The sequence below is a fragment of the Scophthalmus maximus genome, chromosome 1 (assembly GCF_022379125.1).
Source record: "Scophthalmus maximus strain ysfricsl-2021 chromosome 1, ASM2237912v1, whole genome shotgun sequence".
Lineage (NCBI taxonomy): Eukaryota > Metazoa > Chordata > Actinopteri > Pleuronectiformes > Scophthalmidae > Scophthalmus > Scophthalmus maximus.
Genome location: NC_061515.1, coordinates 13,062,180 through 13,083,723, shown reverse-complemented (window position 1 = coordinate 13,083,723; position 21,544 = coordinate 13,062,180). Strand labels below are relative to the sequence as shown.

The 21,544-nt window shown below is 43.6% G+C and overlaps 1 protein-coding gene across 4 annotated transcripts; it reads right to left on the bottom strand.

Moving 5' to 3' along the window:
* Positions 1 to 414: 414 nt before the first annotated feature.
* Positions 415 to 20,743, bottom strand: zbtb7b (zinc finger and BTB domain containing 7B). 4 transcript variants are annotated; one of them, XM_035634302.2, is made up of 4 exons: positions 20,413 to 20,743; positions 18,069 to 18,177; positions 3,665 to 4,743; positions 415 to 3,532 (listed from the first exon to the last, which is right to left on the bottom strand). In XM_035634302.2, the coding sequence occupies exons 3-4, from the start codon at positions 4,735 to 4,737 to the stop codon at positions 2,893 to 2,895; spliced, it is 1,713 nt and encodes a 570-aa protein (XP_035490195.1). In that variant the 5' UTR covers positions 4,738 to 4,743; positions 18,069 to 18,177; positions 20,413 to 20,743; the 3' UTR covers positions 415 to 2,892. The 4 variants fall into 4 exon arrangements, with proteins under 4 accessions (XP_035490195.1, XP_035490205.1, XP_035490214.1 ...); XM_035634312.2 differs by lacking the exon at positions 20,413 to 20,743 and adding an exon at positions 19,234 to 19,664; XM_035634321.2 differs by lacking the exons at positions 18,069 to 18,177; positions 20,413 to 20,743 and adding an exon at positions 9,960 to 10,048.
* Between the last annotated feature and the right edge of the window lie 801 nt (positions 20,744 to 21,544).

Genomic DNA, 21,544 nt, shown 5'->3' with positions numbered 1-21,544 from the left:
CTAAGTAATGGTTTGAAGATTAAGGAATCTATTTCCTGTCTCTTTGAACTACATCAGATATTGCCAGTCCAAAAATGTATTGGCATTTTTTCTTTTTAATTACAAAGGAGACTGGCGTCATTTGACATAATTTTTTTTAGTATATCTGGTTCATAGGTTTAACAGGTTACCAATAGAGATTGACTGATCCATGGGCTGATAGCAGAGCACAATATTTTCTTGTCACAGATATTCAGTATTGGCCGAGTAATAAGAAATATCAGTACAGATATGCCAAAGAATTTTAGAAATACAAACCACAGAGAGAAAACTGTGATGATCTTTAAACTGAACACTCTCAAATATGGATATCAGTATCTGCCTACAAAATAGTTTTATTTGTAACATAAAACAATAACACATAAAACAAAAATGGCAAGCTTAGATATCTTTATTTCTTTTCTTTACATGAACTGAACTTTGGGAAAATGAATTCATAGCTCTGAGAAGGTTCCACTAAAAACTGAAAGAGAAAAATATATCCCTGATAGTGGGGTCTCTGCTCATACCAGACCCCATGTCCCTTCACCGAAGCCAAGAAAACAAACAGCTCACACAGAAACACACACTTCACAGCTGGCATCAGTTAACTCTCATTCATTCACAAAGCTCTGACTGGGAGCACCAACACCCTTCATGAACATCACCAACGGCCACACCGTCATTCCAGTTGGACTGGTTCCAGTAAGGCCAGTAGTTCACTGCCATTATGATCATTTGTCTGCTTTTGCCTCATAATAGATTTATTTTTTTCTTTTGAATATTAAATGATCTAATACAAAATCTACAAAATCTCTTATTTTTGAAACTCCTGGCCTTACACTTCCATGAAGAGTGTCAGTCACCCTGCAGCACCAAACTATTTCTTCCCATTTTATATTTTGTATAATCACTTAGTGCATTGCTCAAGATTTCCTGAGAATAGTTGCAGCACAAAAAAACCAAAGGCAGCTCCCAATATATATTACATTTGACATGAACTACTATACAGGAGGAAGAGTATTCAATGTATGTGGGTTTTTAAAGAAGTAGGCCTATTGTCTACGTCAATCACAATTCTAAATGGTATTGAGTGTGTTAATGGACTAGTAGAAGGTCAGACAAAAAGGCTTGAAGCTCTCAAATCTCATAGTGCAAATAAACTGGAAATAAAAAATGGTTTACTACAACAGCGAGGGGCGGAGAGTGCACACAAGGCCAGACCGGCACAACTGCTACAGCAGGCTCTGGCTACATGGGTATCACGGGAATTGGAAATAAAAAAAGACAACTACTTGTCTTTTAAAGCCATTAACGGCTGCATTACACCCTGCAACAGGCCTTAATGTACTGGTCCGGAGAAAGACGATGAAACTAAAAAGGTTTTTGGTCGAAGATAGATAAACTCAAAAAGATAATGGCCCCTTTAGACACAGCGGTGGCCGATCTAGAAGAACTGCCGAGCAATAATTTGATACAGTACTATACATGTTGATTTAACAACAGAACAGCATGATGAGAATGTCAAACAAGGAAAGTCAATTTTGTGTCCCAGTTACAAAATGAAGGTTTGAACCCCCCCCCCCCCCCTACTTCTTATTTGCTCTGTTTCCTTCTCTCTGGGTGGAATGTGCCTGTGTTATTGCAGTACCTGACAGGGTTAAATGTGCAAAGAATGCAATCGAGGAAGAATTGCCAAAAGAAGACACGCAGCCTGTAAAAAAAGGCGTTTAGGTGTAAGATGTTGAGTCAAAATTGTTAGCACAATGCAGCTTCTTGTAAGACTTGGATGAGGAATCTGTTTCCAACTCTAGATCTGGTCTCACGTAAGAGTTTCAGCAGAAGAGCCATAATAAATAATAATAAATAAATAAATACAGAAGAAATGGGGGAAAGCCATCGTATTCATCCCCTCACCGTGCCCCTCTTCTACCCCTTTCCCCCCCAAACAAGGAACCGAAACGAGTGCATTGGAAGACTGAAATCCACAGCCTTTGGGAAAAGTAGAATTGTCTTCATTATCAATCAACATCAACTCATTCATCCAAACTTTGTCTCTTTTGGTCAGGCATTTAACACAGAGCTCTACCGCTCTGAAACACTCTAACATGGAAGCAGATTCTTTCTGATGGCGATCAAAAACAGTTGGGAAGGATTTTCTCATCAAACCCGACATTGGCCACAAATCACTTCTCCCCACTCACTGTTAACTTTAGATTTAAGAAATAAAAAAGGTTCAAATAAAATCTTTGGTTTAAGGACCAAATCAAAGCAAAGAGTCAACCACTTAGAAGAAAAGATACAAAGAACATTATTGCTTGTAATGTGCAGAACATTTTTGATTAATTAGACTGCATTTCCACCGATAACCACCAGAGGACAGCGAGCACACAAGCTCATTCTCGTGATCCACTTGATATGACATCTGGATTGCACCTGAATCAATACATTATGTTGTAACTAAAATATACATCTTCAAATATTCCTCCATGTTGCAGCTCTGGCTTTTAGTTTGCATAGTGAAAAGCATCCCAGTAACCACACACACAACACACACACGTCCAGCTAGAAAAATAAAATAAAATCACAAAGAAACAGCGCAAACCTAAAATACATCAAATTAAACCGCAAACAACAAATAAAATTTAAACAACAAATGAAATCAAATGCCAAGAGCCAGAAGACAAACATTTAAAATATCTCTGAAAACCCGTTTTCCATTTTTTTTCTTTAAATATTATTTCTGTTTTTTTTAAAGCGCTCTGTATATGGGAGCTGCAGGTCATTAGTCCAGCCACCTGAGAATTTTTTTGTTTGTTTTGTTTTTACTGTGGATGCTTTACCACACAGACACGCACACACATTCTTCTTTCATTATTCCTCTTCCTCCACTTCCTCATCTCCAATTTCCTCTTCTACTTCATCTGCCCATCGATCACGAAGCACAGCTGGTGAATGGGTTCCCCCTGGATCTTCTACCTCCGTCTCTCTGCCCCCTCGCAGCTCCAGCCCTCGCAGGAAGAGCTCAGGGTAGCCAGCCAGCCTGTGAGGCCCGAGTTGGGCCAGAGCTTGTAGGGCGAGAGCGCGGCCCCTCTCGACATCACCTGGAAACATCAGTGGAGGGCCGGCACTGGACCCACTCCCACCATCCAGGACCGTGTGGGGGTGAAACACAGAGGAGTGGGCCTGTGAGGACAAAGCCTCCAGAGGGTTGGGGTGCTGTCTCCTGCCTCCGTCCTCTCTCCCATCCTTCACATCCTCCAGGAGCTCAGGACCACGCCTGGGCCGGCGTGTGCGCAGCTCCAGGCAGCTGTGTCCCTTGCAGTGACGCTGGAGGTGGTCCTCTCGGGCAAAGGCCTTGTGGCAGTGCGGACACTCGAAGGGTCGCGCCCCGCTGTGCAGGGACAGGTGGTTTTTGAGGTCGTATGAATGTAGAAACCTGGCAGGGCAGTCGGGGCAAGGGTAGGGGCGCTCGCCTGTGTGTTTTCTCATGTGGATCTTCAACTTATCATTCCTGAGGAAGAAACAGAAAGGAAGATGAAGAATGAAGAGGGTACGAGTAAGAGAAACATGATTAAAAAAATTCAGTCAGGCCACCATACATCTAACGATTTTGTTTTGTGCATATTTGAAGAACTCTCTGTACCGAGTGAAACGGGCTCCACAGGCAGAGCACTGGAAGGGTTTTTCTCCAGTGTGTGTCCTCATGTGTCGAGGCAGTTTTCCCGCTCCATGGATGATCTTCTGACAGACAGGACACTGCTGGGGCGTCTGAGACTTCCTCTTCCTCCCCCCTCCCACTGCTGATGTCGCCGTTCCTTGCTCAGCTCCAGAGGGGGGTATGGAGGTGGTTCCCATCAGCATACAATCATCACCAAAACCCTCCATGTCATCATTCTCTGACAGCTTATCATTCGAGGGCGGGGCAGGAGGCGGGTGGGCGATACGCGGGCGCTCATGCAGCCAGTGGAGTTTCCCTCCGTTTACGGTGACACCCCTCCCTGGCTCTCTGATCGACCTGGGATCTCCGTTTTGCCCAGATTTGAGGCAGAGCTCCTCCTGTTCAGGGCTGGGCGGCTGCGTAGACGGCAGTGAGCGGAGGCTGACGGATGCAGGCGAAGGGTGTGAGACGGGAGAAGCAGGTGACGGGTGCAAAACCGAGGGATTGATGTGACGCATCCCAAGTTTTTTCACCTTCTTTCTGTCGTTTTTTCTTCGGGACCCTATCGCTACATCACACTCTCTGTCCACCACCCTCTTAGTGGCTTGTGTGTGTTGTGCTCTCTGTTCTTCTGCTGTCTCCCCCTCTGTCTCTGCTGTCTCCCCCAGGATGTCTCTGCAGGCATCAGCCACACAGTGAATGCCCAGAAGCTGAGCGCCCTGCAGCACATCCCTCATCGCAGAGCTTGGGATGGTCAGGGTGGCGGTGTAGGCAAATTCCAGCAGGGCATCCAGGGCATCAGGTGCCACACAGTCCAGCTGGCAAACACTGAAACCCCCTCCGCCCTCACCGCCCCCCTCCTCTGTCCCGAACAGCCGGCGGAAGTATAGGCTGACGGCGGCCATGACAGAGCGGTGAGTCGGATAGCGCGCCCCGCGGGAGGTCAGGGTGAGGTCACAGAGGAGTCCTGTCCTCCTCTGGTCATTGAGGTGGGACAAGAGCTCATTGCTGTGCTCCGGGAAGGGGATCCCAATCAGACCGTCCTCTCCTGGAGACATTGCCACCTGCAGGAAAGAGAGAGAAGATCAGGTCAGTGGAAAAGCTCTGAGGTCAATTACAGATTGGTTACAGTTTGATGTGGATATAAATAGCATTAGTGTCATTATTATAACTTTGCAGTTGTGAGGAATGAGAGTTCACCCTACAGCCGAGCCAGACTTAAATGTCCCAAAAGTAAATCTTCTGTAGCGTGACTGACAGTGTTCTCTTTCGAGTGAGGGACTATTTAAACCAGGCTTAGCAACAACTCTCTCCCCTTATCCTCCCCTTCTCATCCCCCCTGTACTTTGTCTCCTGATTACTAAATCAGGAGGCTGTGAGTTTGGCCAGTGAGATGGGAGCTGGGGCATCAGAGGAAGAATGCGGAGGAGAGGACAGAGCCGGCAGAAGAGGCAAAATACAAAAGCAAGAAGAAGAAATAAGAGAAAGAAGACAAAATAATCATCAGAGCAGGGGAGACGTAAAGCGGAAGGATCGATAGCAATGAGGTGAAAAGGATGCGGGATTATACAATGCACTGTAGGTGTAACCAGAGGGCAGTAGGTTAATTCCTGTGTGAAACCTTTATAGCATTAGCTGATTGATTAAAATAACTGGAGAAGAAAGAGAGGGACTAATGGAAGTGGAAGAGAAAAAAGACAAGAGGGAGGAAGTGACACGCTTGAGTGGGTGAACGCTGGGGGGGAGTAAAAGTGAAAGAATGAGGAAGGGAAAAAAACAGCTTGAGAAGAATATCAAACTTTATGATAACAGGAATAAATATTTGCGTCTATTCCTCATTATTTTAGCTCAGTATTTGCCAAGTGGAGTTCATGAACACGGTGGTATGAGCATTGGGTTGAAGGTAAAATGTCCTGATGCGAGTCAAATAAGGACAATAACTGACTCTAGTTCTCTTTGTGAGACGGAACAAGGCCTGCCGGTAATAAGACCCAACAACTCCCTTCTTTGGCTCCCTAAGCTCGCACCTCACCCTGTCCACAACATACCTGCTCAACAATATCTCTCACACACCTGAGCAGACCAGATTTTCCACAAACAACTCACCCTCCAGATTCCCCCCCTCCCTGCCCTTCATCTCCCTCCCATAGCAACGGGCAGCCCCCTGGCCATCCAATAACAGTGTTCACGCAGTGCCCAGAGGGCTCTGCACGACGATGGCACATCCACTTGACTAACCTGCTCCACTACACACCCTATTAAACACACATGCACACCCTCATACAATGCACATGCACACAAATTGCGTGCCACTCTGTGGCTCCCCCCACCCACTATTGTTGGATTTAACGTGTTCTGTAAAGATCTTACGATAACCTATAAAACGTGCTCCACCCTTAAAACAACAAAAAAAGGTAGCCGTAAAATTAGTAGAATTAAATAAATACTTCTAAAGTACCTGCCAGCGCTTTAATGCAGCTCAAACTTTTCGATCTTTCCCAACCTTCAAAATCCATATCATACCTTCGCTTTCACACCCAAGAACAAGCTGAAGCAACCAGAGGTTAAATAAATGTCGATATTACCTTCCCTGTCTTCATGGGCATGGGCACAGTCAGCTGAAGCCGAGGCAGTGCATATGTCACGGCGTCCATCTTCTCCCTCGCGGTTCTTTCTCTCCGTCTTTTGCAAACCACTTGTTTCCTTCTACTGTCAGACGTGTAACTTAAAGCTCTGATCTCTTTGTCAGAAGTTGGGGTGAAGCTCTCATCCTTGGGGATGTCTAACTCTTTCGCACATTCTGTCACTCACGCTCCTTCCTGTTGTATCAAAAGAGGGTGCACGGCGACGAAGCCAGATTCAGAGATACCCCTCCCCCCGGATCGCCTACGCACCCCCTCTCCAAAGCCCAACGGCTCATTTTCCGAACAGTTTCCGATAAACACCATCTTTGCGTCGAACCTCTCCCTGTTCAGGATGTGGCCCACAGGTAGATGGGTGGCAGTGTGTCTAGGGTCATGGGTGGACTGTGGATCGTGTAGAACAAATAACCTTCAAGCTTCAGATCCACGAACGGGAGTTGAGCTGGTTGACGGGCAGGAAACCAACACGTTCACCCAAAACACCTCAGAAATACCAATATCTTCTTTTTTGGCAACTCAGTGAATGTCAAAGTTGAACAACCATGTAAGAACCAAAATCATATTGTCATTATGAGTCATATTACACCCCAGAACAAATATTCAGGTAGGCGCAGTATGAGACTTAAATGGTATTACAGCGTACGACCTGACGTGAGGTGCAGAGAGCTCTTCCTTTGAAACCAAGGCACGAGGAACGTCACTGACTTTTCGTGATTATACAACAGCGTGGCCTCTATAACAGATGTTCACTCTGATTTTTCAAGGTGAAACATATTTTCATAAGAGTTATCTCTTCTGTTTGAGGCAACACAAGCAACATTTGTTGGGGTTACTGTTGATCCAGAAAAGTGAGGAAGTTAATGTGTGCGTTGTTGTCTGCACACAGACACAAATCATACAAGGACAAGCTGATAAAGCAACGCAGTCAATAGACACCTGAAAAAGATACCAGTGACTATTCTGAGCAAAGATGCTAGACGTTCTCTGTTTCTCTGCTTTTCTGTCTTGTCTTTGAACATGAAGATTTACCAACAATTACAATAACTCTTGCAGCCATATGTCCAAAATGGGTCAATGTGAGTAAGTAAGTTCTATAACTGTAAGTTGCAGCGCTGCATCTTACAGAGATGTATAATACCATCATATACATACCCTGTATAATAAAACTGTCTGTGTAATAAGCATCATGGATGGAAAAACAAACTTGAACTCACTATCTAAGTCTCTTTAGCACAAAGTTTAAATGCATCTCTCAACCTTGTATGTGAACAGTTTGTCTCGTTGTGATAACAGAAAAGTTTTTTCCTTTTCAAAAACTACATGGTTTAACAGCATTAACAGGAAAACAGGGCTCTTAATAATAATTATGATGTGCCCCAATACACAAAATATCATGTTTGGCTGCAATTTCTGAAAAGCCGCAACGCAAGCGTAACGCCAATATAAAGAAAATGTAAAAAATCTTAGGAAAAAGCAGTGCAGAGAACACAAAAGGGTTTGAGGAGGGGCACACGACAACAACGCACGTCAAATTTCCGGCACAGGGGTGAGAGAAAAAAAAAAAGCATCATGGGTGGTTGGTGGTTCAAGCTCGTTATTTCAGGCATATGTTGTTGAACGAAGACGTGTTCGGAAAATGATAAGATTGCAAAGAAGTTACAATGATTCCCATCAATTTTCTGTCCATCTGTGAGTCACTAAATACTGACACACACACACACACACACACACACACACACACACACACACACACACACTTCTTATACCCCCTTCTCCTTCCTTTTCGCCTCGTTTGTGTTTTGTGTTGCTCATCAAGGACATGTCTGCATAAGTTGCTGAATCTTGCAACACATTCTCACTGATCTTAAAACAACCCACAGGAAGATAAAACAAATACATTTTGGTTTTCACTAAAAAAACAAGCGCGTATTAAACTATACTATCAATCCAAGTTGCTTTCATTGTAGGTTTGATCATGACGACTGGGGTTCAGTTTCTTAACGTCAAATAACTGACGTGTCCTTTTGTCATTCATATCTTTTTGCTCTTTATTCATTTAATGGTACAGATGTTAAGATGTTATCCTTCCTACAATTCAGTTCAACTTTATTTGGAAAGACCGCCTGCAGAGTGTTTACAAAGTATTTCACTAAGCTTTGTAAACTCTGAATACAATTTACAGCTCTTTATTGAACATCCTAATGTACAAATACTGTGCAACAATGCAAACTCAAATATTCCACCAACAATTACTAACCCAGGGTGAGAGTTTGCCAAACTGTTCAACTGTTAAATCGCCATTAATAACCTCATGAATAAAGTTTTACCAACAATTCTCTTATTTCATTCTGTTCTCACCTCCCACTCTTTATGTCGACGGCGGAGGAATTCACCTCCTCTGCAACTCTACGGTTTCCTCGTCCCTTGCTTTCGGTATGTGCACGCTCTTCCCCTCTCATTAACTCTTAATGTGGATTTAATCATTAGTTTTAAAATGCTGATAACATTGCCAAAAGATTATTAACCATTTCTTTTTAACTACAAAAGCCACATGTCACAAATTTATATCTAGGTATTGTATGACAACACCATTAAATAAAGCAAAAAAACAAACAAACAAATGAACCATGTTTAGAAGAGAATACGTCAAGGATTCGTTTGTACTGACGAGGAAATGGAAACTTAAATCCACCGGTACTGTCCAGTACTAGTTCCATGAATTATAACGACTCCTAAAAAAAAGACTATTTGTGTGTAGGCCAGGAAAATGACAGCTGCAGGACTGACCGAACCTGCACAACAAAGTTTTATTCTTCTTTATAAAAGCAGGTCATGGTATCCATCCAACGTCTATATCACAAAATCCCACTGCACACACCAAGAGTGTGTGACGACTGGAACCAGAGCTGTTAGTATTATTTTTATGGCTCTTATTTTCCGTTAAAGGCTGTAAGTTTTCCCAGTCCACCTCAATTATATCAGGCTTCAGCGCTAAGGGGGAAAATATGACTTTATACTATTCACAGAAAACTGTGGCTGAGAGGAGAAGGAGAAATGCTTTCATGAATTCTGATGTCAGATATTTTCCAAAGTGCCTGTACATGTGTGTTTGTGACTCTTTCTTTGTGTGTGTGAGTGTGTGTGTGAGAGTGTGTTGGTTAATGTGAGCATGTAAGGTTCGCTACATGTGCGGAGATGGTTTTCTCAATACACTCGGTACTTAAATGACTAGAAAGGCAAGAATGTGGATCAGTCCTCGACTTTACCAAAGTCAGAAATTAAAATCAATCGTGAAACGTAACAGATCAAATAAAATTAAGAAATTTAGCAACACTTTTATTTGTTTTTCAAATTATTTCGTATTGGAATTATGTTCTCAACTGGTGGCAACTGAAATAATCTTTGTGTCCATTCTGTACAGTAAATGAAACACTCCTAAATGCACACACACACACACGCACAACACCCACACACACAACACACTGACACACACACACACACTTTCATTCAGGTAAAATCCCGTTCTTGAGATATTATTCACAACCACAGCATATGAAGATGCTAAACAAGCACTATACTGTGCGAAAGAAAAAACAACAACAAAGCAGACAAATGGAAAGTAAGATTCAAGTTCATACCGTTTCTCCTCCACACACACTCGTCTTCCTCTCACCACTTTGCCTCTCTGTGACAGACAAGTTAAGAAAGACAAAGATATGCCCCCTCTCTTTTTTACCTCACTTATTTGGGGTAGTGAGTGTGATGCTGGGACACCTTCTCTAAGGAAGAGTAGGGGAGGAGGAAACAGGGGGGATGCACACACACACACACACACACACACACACACACACACACACACACACACACACACACACACACACACACACACACACACACACACACACACACACACACACACACACACACACACACACACACACACACACACACACACACACACACACACACACACGTCTGCCAAACCGAAGCTGCTGCTTTCAGCCCAGCAGAGCAGGACCATCAGAGAGCCAACACCTTCACATTTAAGCAACAGTTATAATGATCAAAAACACACGAATCCTGGCTACACACGATAAATGGACACATCCAGGTGTTCTAATAATACCATCTCTTCTGGGAGGTAAAACACAAGCTCCGCCAGCTCTGAGTCCCAACAGTTCCCTTCAGACGGAACATTTGCATCCCACCAAGAGATATAAAAACAGACGCGACCAGGGAGAATTTGAATCGGCATTTGAATTTGTCAAAGTCTTGAGACATCATGATAATTAGAACAATTGCACCCTGCCAACACTGGACTGAAGTAGAGTTAAAAAAAAAAAATGTTTAAAAAAAGAAGAGAGCAAAAGAGGGAAGTCTGTTCAGCTGGTGTTACTCAGCAGAAGTTTGTTTTGTCTTTTATTCAAGAAAAGGCCCTGCAACCAAGCCCTCCTCTGTCCTTACTGTAACTGGGGCATTATGGAGTGTGAGTGTGTGTAAGTGTGTATGTGTGTGTAAGTGTGTGTGCACATGCGCACACTGTGGTCTTAGTTCCTAGAACACATTACATTATTCATTTGGCTGGCAGAGCGGAGGCCCTTATCCCCTCGCCCTCCCACACCACAACACTCCACTGCGAGCTATAAGAGCAGCCCGTTTGCATGCCAGCCCTGAACGCCGGAGGATTATCAGCTTATCAACACACGGGACAAGACATTTGGGTGCACATATATGAGCTGTGCTGTAATATCCACCAACTTTTGCCCTTAAAATGATGTCAAGAACATTTTTCTTTGGAGAAAAAAAAATCTTTGTACGGATAACATTTGGATGTAAGGACCGGGTACAACTGAAAACATCAGCAATCGATATTTTGGTGATGACAATTCTAGAGATATTTGCACACAATGGAATTTTAAGATATTAGTTGTCATTTTACTAGAGTAGATAGTAGAATAAAATAGTGTTTTTTTTTTTTTTTTGTGAAATCGTGTTTGCAAACTCACTTGCCTAAAATTCCCATTGAGGGATGAATGAAGTATTTTGGCTGATAAATCCAAACCGCCCATTGAAGATTTTTTGTGAATTTAGTTTAAAAAACAGTTTGTAAAACATAAAGCAACGTGTTATTCTCAAGGCACATACTGTAAAATCTCTGAAACTGATTATTCAGTATTATACCAAAGTACCAAAAATAGATTTTGAGTGTAACATATATATCTGCTGTGTTTGCCACAGCACAGTGAGAGCAGGAGGAGGAAAAGAAATCAATCTGAGGTTGGAAAGAGGAAAACGGTCTGAGATTTGAGATGAGACAACAAAAGGAACATGAGGGAGGCATGTTTTCTAAAAACACACATGTTCTTAGAAATCGCACAAGAAACAGGAGGGCACGGGGGAGGAAACACACGAGAGAGAGTGAGTGAGAGAATTGGGAGTGGGTGTAGAGATACTCTGAAAGATAATGCAGACAACACGGGAGGTTGAGACAGGACAATCTAGTCCCAGCCTCAAACAATCTGTGTGAGCAAGGAGACATGAAACAAGAGTAGAGAGATTTGAGTTACAAGGGGAGAGGAAGGGGGGAGACAGAAAAAGAGAAGGGAGAGGAGCCGTGACATGACGACTGGGAGATAAACAGCATGATCAAGCGAGAGGTGAACACATGCACGCAGCCACAGGAAGTAGCAAGAGTCCTTGCAGGTGTGTGTGTGTGTGTGTGTGTGTGTGTGTGTGTGCAGATGTCGGAGGGAGAGATGTGGTAGAAGCCACCTCTATCATTAGCATCACCAAAAGGGAGTTTCAGCCTAAGATGGAGAACACACACAGACGTGAGAGAGATGGCGTGCTGACGGAGTGGTTTCACACTTTACTCTCCCTCTCTCCGAGCTCTTTATCTGGTCAGCAGTTTCTACCCCCAACACTCTACAACTGTGCATATGTGTGCGCGCGTGCGTGCGTGCCTGCGTGCCTGCGTGCGTGTGTGTGTGTGTGTGTGTGAGAACACTGGAGTGACAAGGTGTGTGGGCGAATCACATACTGCACCCTGCATCAATTAACATGCCAGAGCAGGAAAGACATTTTATTTTAAACATGCAGTTTTAATGATGTTTGTACATCTGATGATTTCATTTGAGGTAAAGTTGAGGAATGAGGAATATGACAACTGACTACACTATAAGAAACAAACTTAAAAATGAAAGAGTGATTAAGTGTCATCCCAGTCAAGCACTTTTTTAAAATTATCTGAATACATGCTGCAACTCAGCAGGGCTGTTTTAACATGTCGGTCCGCGGTGCAAACAAACAAAGTGTGTAGGTGTGATGGTGGAGTAGAGCACCAAGAGCAGGAACCCGTTTTTCATTTGGTATTAACATGGAGAATCAACAAAATTAATTATTTGCACACAAAGTTCTACAGTTTAAAAAGACTGCCAGAAAGAATATTTCCAGTAGGTGAAGTGGGAATGTTTATCCGCAACTTGAGAGGTCACTGTTCAGTCCGACAGCGGCCGATATCAGACTCAAAATCTTTGCTCAGACACAAATAGCAGTTTACAAAATTAGCACTTTCAAATTTTTATATTCTTTTTAATAAAGCTATGAAACTACAAAAGTGGCAGAGGAGAAACCTTCAGCTTTTTGTCTGACAGAAACCAGGAACTGTTCTTTTTTGAATACCTTTTATTTTTGCATAAGTAGGGTGATAATAAAGAGTTATATAAGCAATGCGTAAAAAGTGGCAAAGCATTTTTTAAATTTGCATAAAATACGGTATAACATATTTCTGTCTGTCATTTGAAGTCCTTAAGAATGTTGTTTTGTTCAGATTCTTAATATAATTTGATCAAAAGGCTACAATATGTTAAAAAGATCATAATTTTTTAATATATTTAAACAATGTATTCCACTGCAGAAAACATGATGGAGGCCGCAAAAAACAACTGAACAGAATTGTAAATAAACTAGTTAGTTTAAAACCATGTGTTGACAAGCAGACCTGTTTAAACACAACACATTGTTACGGTAAAAGTTTGTTGAGTACATCGAGTTTCAACATCACTGGGAGGGTCTCAACAACTGCAGCTGCTCTCCCACACAAGAGACCTACAGTAAGATATTGCAAAAGCACTGCGCGCACACACACACACACACACACACACACACACACACACACACACACACACACACACACACACACACACACACACACACACACACACACACACACACACACACACACACACACACACACACACACACACACACACACACACACACACACACACACACACACACACACAGAAATTTCGCAAAACTAACTGAGCCTGATCAGTTTCCTCTTCCTGTGCTCAGTTAATTAAAGATTGTCGACCACTCTAACAGATGGAGAGATAAATGGAAGACAAACTTCAACACAGAAAACAAACATATCAACCATAAGAAAGATAAGATGATATTTTTTTAAAATGAAAACTACGCTGCAGTAGCAGACGGAAGGAAAAAGACAATTAGAGGACATGATGAGCGAACGATGCGTCACCTTCATGACAATGTCAATAATGCAAGGAGGCGAGGAGACGGTTTGTTTTTACTGTAAGTACAATTATATCAGAACTTCAGAATAACTTCAGGGAGGGACTTGTCTTCCAGCTCACTGGTACACAACTACATCAGCCACTGCTGTGGTGTTATAAAAAGTCTGCAACCAGATGATTGCATGAGCGAAATTAAAACTACGACAGGCACGAGGTTAAACTAACTGATGATGTTTTTTTTTGTCTCAGTCTGAATGGTGGCGGGCCAATGAGCATATGTTTAGGGGGATACAGGGGGGGATAACGGATGTGAAAAATCAGATGAGTTTTATTAAAGACGTATGGCATTTAAAATATGAACTTTATGACGTGTCATGCGTCCTTTCTGCAACAATAAGCCTCTTTGTTTTTGTTTAAAAAATGAACAGAAGTGATGCTATTTTTCCAAAGGGGATGGTATGCAGCATTATGGAGTAGAAGCCTCCATTTGCAGCTGGAGTTCCCCTTTGAACGCCACATATGAAAGGGGTCAGTTTCAGCATCACCGTCTCCCTTCGCCTGCTTCTGTTTGCGTGTTTATTCTCACTTTCCCTGAAGTGTTGTCTCACTGTACCTCTTTATGATAACCGCCCGCTCAATATGTACAGAAACAATCGCACTGTTACTAGAAGAGCTGAATCATGAACACTCTGTCACCCTGTAGCTTTTTCTCAAGCCTTTCCCCCCACTCTTTCTTCTCTGACTCTTTACAAGAAGAAGAAGACGAGTCATGGACCCCTGCAGCCTGGTTAATGCTGGGTGGCGTGGGCTGCGAGGCTGGTGGTCGAGAGTGAGCCAGGGCTGTCAAATGTGACAGAATCTCATGACTGAAAAGAGGAAATGGCAGATACAAAACTTCCTCTATTGACACAGATCAAGTGGGGGCAACACTCAACTGTAGTACCAGCAGACTGGATAAAGGACATCGTGCTATCTCCCCTGTGTCATTACTGACCTCAATGTGGAGAAACTTCCACCATATATGGTGAAAAACGCTGCATTTATCCAGAGGTCAAACCCTGTGGTCATGCCTTTTTAAGTAAAAGGGGACTTTCCGTCATAAAGCTGATAAGTTACAACAGAAAATGTATTTTAAATAAATGAACTGAATCACATGTTTTCAAAGTAAAGTCCAATTTCTCGCGCAGGATGACACATGAATACAGAGGAGTTATTCCTCCTCATTTTCTCGGAACAATGAGATGTTGCAGGGGGAAGTTCACATTCGAAAAAGGGTGAGACACCCACAAATATAAGGGGCAGAGAGAAACCTTTATTTCTTTCAACGCCTACATTCTCTCTCTTTCTCTCTCCCTCACCTTCGCCCCCCCCCCCCAGTCAGTTTGTATGAAACTGAAAGACCAATGTCTGAAAAGGGGGAATTTATAAGGGCTGACATGCCCTAATTAAAGCATTTCCTGATTTCCTGGAACTGTGTGCATGTATATGTGTCTGTATGTATACAGTATGATGTGTGTGTGTGTGTGTGTGTGTGTGTGTGTGTGTGTGTGTTCCTCATCCGACAGACCACTCGATGTGACTTCCCCTCACCCACCAGTTTATGGACACATGGTAGTCACACTCCAACAAAGCCATGGTCACATGATTTGTCACACACACACACACACACACACACACACACACACACACACACACACACACACACACACACACACACACACACACACACACACACACACACACACACACACACACACACACACACACACACACACACACACACACACACACACACACACACACACACACACACACACACACACACACACACACTTTTAATTGTAGTTGAAGTGTGTCAATAAATATACGTAACATTGCTTTTATAATAACTTGTAATGCCCAAATAGTCACTACAAGATGCTCTTATTATCTATATGCTGCAAATTTGTGTAAGTATTTAAAATACGGGAAGGACATTTTCGAGCTGCTTCTATCGACTATCATCAGTAATCGAGAAGGGGGTAAATGCAGGTTTGTGTTTTTTTCTAAAGCTGGAACATTTATTGATTTAATTAATTTATCATCATCATATTCAACCCCTGTGAAATCCAACTTCTTCAAATGTTCACATTCGAGACTTCAGTGATCAGGATATTCTTTATAGCAAAAACAACGAATGTCACAACTATGTATTCCTTACATTGTCTGTTGTTTCTGTGTGAGGCCCAGTTTTGAGTCCTACACATGGTGGTGGAACATTCATAAAAAAACATGATATAACTTATTTTGGTGAAAAATAACAGTAATATTCTTTATTCATTAACCCCTGTTATCAAGTAAACCATTAATCAATATTTGTGACTTTTTGAAAAACACATAATCCCTGATAAAGTATATTTGTGGTTACAGGAATCGGCAATTGTACTTTTCAATAATGTATTTCTGTCCATGACAGATTTACAAATTCAAATTTTTCTCTGAATGTATTTTAATTGCATAATGTTTGCCAGAAGCTGAGGAGGTCGTTAGTAACGTGTCCTCTGCTGTCACTTAGTCTGCTGTTGTATTGTTGTCAGTAAGGTTGGAAAGCTCAATAAAATGCAGAGCTGCTTTGTGCTTACTATCCACAACAATAAAAAACCCTATAAATAACCTCAGCCCATTTTAAACACTAGAGTTTATTTTTGGCATCATTCCTGAGCCCACCTTAAAAAGCCGATAGCAGTTATAGAGTCTGCAGTCATCAAACCACAGAGGAGTTAACTTCCAGGTCCCTTATAAAATATTTAAATGTTTGACCACTTTATTCAGCTCATATTGTTTTTCCAAGGATAAGAAATGTTTTCTAGGGGGCCCGCCCCAATACAAGGTACCCCCCCTCCAAACCCTTTATAAACATGTGTTTGTAGTGTGTATTATAGTTAGTCTCTTTTATTCTGATTTCTCAATGGTACAATGGACTGAGTTGACAATGTCAAAAGATCAACTTGTCGCCTGTGTTAACATGAAGAATGTGGACATCTTGTTAAGTTATACTTTAGTAAAGATTCCACAAATAACAAAATACTTAAATCTCGTGGCACATCAGCTCCAAATCCTCAAAAGTATCAGGACTTTGAAAAGATTGTGCAAGACACTGTGTCTATTCTGAAGAAAGAACCACAGTCTTGGAGGTCTTGCCTCTTTTACAAAAATAAAATTGTAATTGAATTATAAATTTATTCTTGTAATCTTACAATTTTTCTTGTTAAACAGCCAGTACTCGATTTCCATGTCTGTGCCTTCAGGGGGGTAATTAACATTAATCTAACATGTATCCTTAACCTGACACATTAAAAACACAACACATTTCATATGCTGCACTCGACCTTCACTCTGCTGTTTTGGCTCCTCATAGGCATCGAGTTCAACTTGGGGCTTCACTTAAAAGCATCTTAAACACGCCAGAATGCTTCAGACAAAGTGTAAAATCCTTAAAAAGTGTCTTAAAAAGGTTTCCTATGTCAGTGTTGACATGATAATGACCAATAACTGCTGTAACTTTCCAAAAAAATGTACAATCATGCCTGATTAGTGCAGTTACTGACCTTCTTCTGGACTATTTCTGTCACTGAGTACAAATATGTGCAACACTATGAATGAACAGAGACTGTCCCAAAGCGTTGCACTGTTGTCCCCATTTGGCTGTACCATGGCAGGCGTTCTGCCACACCTTTGAATGCGGCCGTGTGAAGGTGCCATACTTTGAAACTTCAGTGGCTGTTGCATGTTCAAATAGTTTTGGAAACCTCCTCTCACCACACCTTTCCAAAACTGACAATCTGTCATTCATCACAATAAATTTCATGCAGTGAGCGGACAGATGTGGAGCGTGTACATCTCTCTCAACTTTTCTTATTTGTTACACAAGCACTTCAGCAACTTTTCAGAGCAGGGATTTCTTCTCTTGAACCAATGACGAGGTGAAACTAGTACGTAAAGACGTTTTGCCTTCACCACTGGTAGTCGAGACGTGACTGATAAGAACCAATCAGGGAGCGAATGCAGGTGACGCTGTGTCATTGTTTCCAAACGTCCAACCTTTTTTGCCCGTCCACACTGCCCAGAGTTTTCAAACTAAAACAAGCATTTCCAAACTCCAGAGTGTGGATGGCAGGCGTATATGTAGCAACAATAACGCATTTTAAAACAAAAATGGGAGATTCCTACCTCCAGTCCATAAACCCAGGAGAAGATGGGTGCCTGCTCTCCGTCTCTCTTGCTCAGCCCACACCTTCCTCTTTGGTTGTTTGCTCAGAGGTCAGCAGAGGTCATACACCTGAGGGAAAAGCCAAGGAACTTGATTTCATTTTTCTTTTGAATTAGAGATCAGTTTAACAGTTTAACAGACAAATACAGTACAAAAACACATATTTGAGTTGATGTGACATAGTTTTTGCCATTACTGTATGTCACATTACTTTTATAACAATTTTTCATGCCCAAATACCATCTGAAGAGTCTGCACCTTTACTCTTATCATTTATATGCTGTCATTTTGTGTTTGAGCATCTACAAATACAGTTTAGCAGGAAGGACATTTTTCATTTAGCCTCTAACAATGATTAGCAGTATTCAAGAATAGGATTTGACTGCAGGCCTGTGTTTGTTTTAGAGCTTGAATCTGTATTGGTTGAATTAATAAATCATTATCATATTAATCTTCATGCAAAGGCAAGTTGAAACACGAAAAAACAGTGCATTATATAATTTTGGAGAAATACACTTCATAGTCCAGTCAATCTGACAACACCAGTGAACTCTAACTTCAGGTAAAAGACTAAATTGATTATAATCTGAAAAAAGGATTGTTACAAATATGTATTTGGGTGATGGCGAGGGGGTCCTAATAAAAGAACAGATAAAAAAAAATGTGGATAGAAACTGACCGCTTCCTATTTTTACTTCTGATGAAAAGAAGTTCTCCAACAGACAGTAGGGTTGAGAAAGGCGTGCGAGCGCACACACACACTCCCACCTATGCACACACCTCTTGTGATAAAAACGATTACTAACATGCTGTACAGAGGTGACGCCATGTGAATGATCATGATTCCCAAAATCTTTCAAAGAAACAGTGAAGAGATGAAAGTGTCAGAGGGAATACGAGATATGAGCAGTGCGAACAAGGCGGGCCTGTGGAAAGCAGAGCAGGACGGGGGTCAGTCAGGACAGCAGGGACGGGGGGATGAAGCACAGATGTCTACTTATGTTCCAGACAAAGTTAGGGCAAACAGAGCTGGCATTAAGACTTCATTTTCAAAACCCTCACGGCTCTTCCACGTGTGAGAAAAACCTCCTAGTACGTGAGAGCGTTCGAAATGTGTCCACTCACATGATGGTGCTCCTGCATGCGAAGCCCTGGCAAACTGGGAATGAGAGAGAGAGAGAGAAAGAGAGAAACGAAAAGAAAACAAGACTCTCTCTCTCTCTCTTCTCTCTCTTCTCTAAACTTTTTACTCCCTTCACTCTGAGCTTGTCCACAACCGGAGGCCGTAGACGATGTGTCAGCCTCCCACTGCAGTCCTCTGAGACGGAGAGGCAGAAAACAAACTAACAAACACACAAACAACACTTTGACAAGACCTGGGCCCGGGAGGCATTAAGTACCTGCATGGACGCCTAAATATTTAACTGAACAGCCTGTGCCTATAAGACGCCTAAGACAGGGAAACCAAACTCAAGCCAGTTGAGCTTGTTAGGCCGGTCTGTCAGAAGGGCGAGTCAGACACACACACACACACACACACACACACACACACACACACACACACACTCCTGCAATGAGACACACAAAAGCCCACTGTCACAGACAGAGAACCTAACATTACAGCCTGAGCACAGCCCGGCATAACCCGGGATAGTGGCAGGATTAAAATAAAACACTGGGTGCGCCATGGGGAGGAGGAGGATGATTGTGTTAATGATGGTGATGGTGATGATGATGATGATGATGATGGTGATGGTGGTGGTGATGAACAGACCACTGAAGGGATCATTTGGGCGCAAGAAGGCTAAATCCAACATCCAGCGCGCCGCGCGCCCCCGAGCGGCGGCTCGTGCGCGAGGGAGCAGGTGAGTTTTGGATGTCAGCCGGTGTTCTCGGCTATAATTAGCAGCCGAGCCTCCAGAAATGTACCCGCCGACCCCGCTGTTTCCTCCGCCTCACCTGGCGGCGGCCGCAGCACCTGCTCCAAAAAAAAAGAGAGAAAAAAGAAAAGACGAAAGAAGGAAAGACGAAAGCAAGCAGAGTTTTCTCTTTGGAGCGTTTCGAAGCCGAGCCGAGGCGCGCGCTGGTTGAGATGAAGGAAGGAACAAATTGCGACGGGACGTTACCGAATACCCGTGACGTGGAAAGTCCTCCCGTGACCCCGATCAGAACCGGGAGGGGGGGGGGGACTACAGACAAGTCGGTGCCGTCATAGCAGACGGACATGTCACCTAAATCACATGCAACGTGGAAGACGTGCGGTTGTTTGCAGCCGTTCCGAACGCGGCCAGGTGAAGCAGTTACCTGAGAACCCGCGGTGGCACCTGTCCTGCCTCGTCGCCTCCCACCTGAGCGACCTCCACACTTCCTGGATTATTCCGACCCTCCCCGCCTACTTCTTCTACTTCTTCTTCTTTCTTTTTCTTGTCGAATTAGTGCTCGCTCGGCTCTTGTTGTGCCATCCCCCGTTCGCGTCCTCGGCTCGACACACCTGGGGTCCTCGCTCCTCGCCAAACCGTGCGTCAGCGGTTTTTCTCGCGGCTCCTCTCCGTTGCAGACCGCCGGCTCGCAGAGCTGCTCTGACCCCCCCCCCGTCTGCCGCCCGCGCTGGCCCACTCGCGCTCCCGGCTCCTCCTTTCTGAGAACCAGGAAGCGGCTTGCCCTACTTACACCCAGTCGCGGATTGGCTCCGGCAGGGCTGGAGAGGAGACCGCCGGGGCGGGCAGGGCGCGGGGGAGGGAGGGAGAGGGCGGACGGGGGTCCGGCCCCGGCGCGATAGGCCAGCGGCGGTGTCCGTCGCGGTGCTGCCGGTGGGAGGGAGGAGGGAGGTGGGCAGGTTCGGAGACCCCGCTCCTCCGGGCATCACCGCGCAAACGAGGGCTAGACGGAGAAGCACCGCGGGCAGAGAATGCGGGTGGAAGGGTCTGTTCCCATTGCTCACCTGAAAGCATTGTCAAACGAAATAGACTTAGCCCCCCCTCCCATCTCCCATCCCTCACCCTGTAAGACTCAGCAAATTCCCCTCAAAAGCTGGGGGTGCCGGTGGATGGAGAGGTCAGCCAACACGGGGAGCAGCTCCAGACAAGTGTTTGGACTGAGGTCCACCGGTGATTCAAGATGAACGGAACCTGTTATGATGAGTGAAACTGACAGAGGATGTGTCACATCCACTGCGAGGGCAGAAAAGGGCAACACCAGAGCAACAGAGACTTTTTAAATGACTCTGTGAAAAAAAAAGGACACATACACAGAAAACACATGTGTGCCTGTGTGCTCACCAAAGCCCATCTATGAGCATGTTTTTCCAGTGAGGTATATGTCATTTTGTGTCACAAGCACAGACACCACACAGCAGCCTCACTTAGGTGTACAGAAAGAGACCCAAACTCAACTTTGAACACTAACATGTATGTAAATGCCTCGTGTTTGAAGTGGT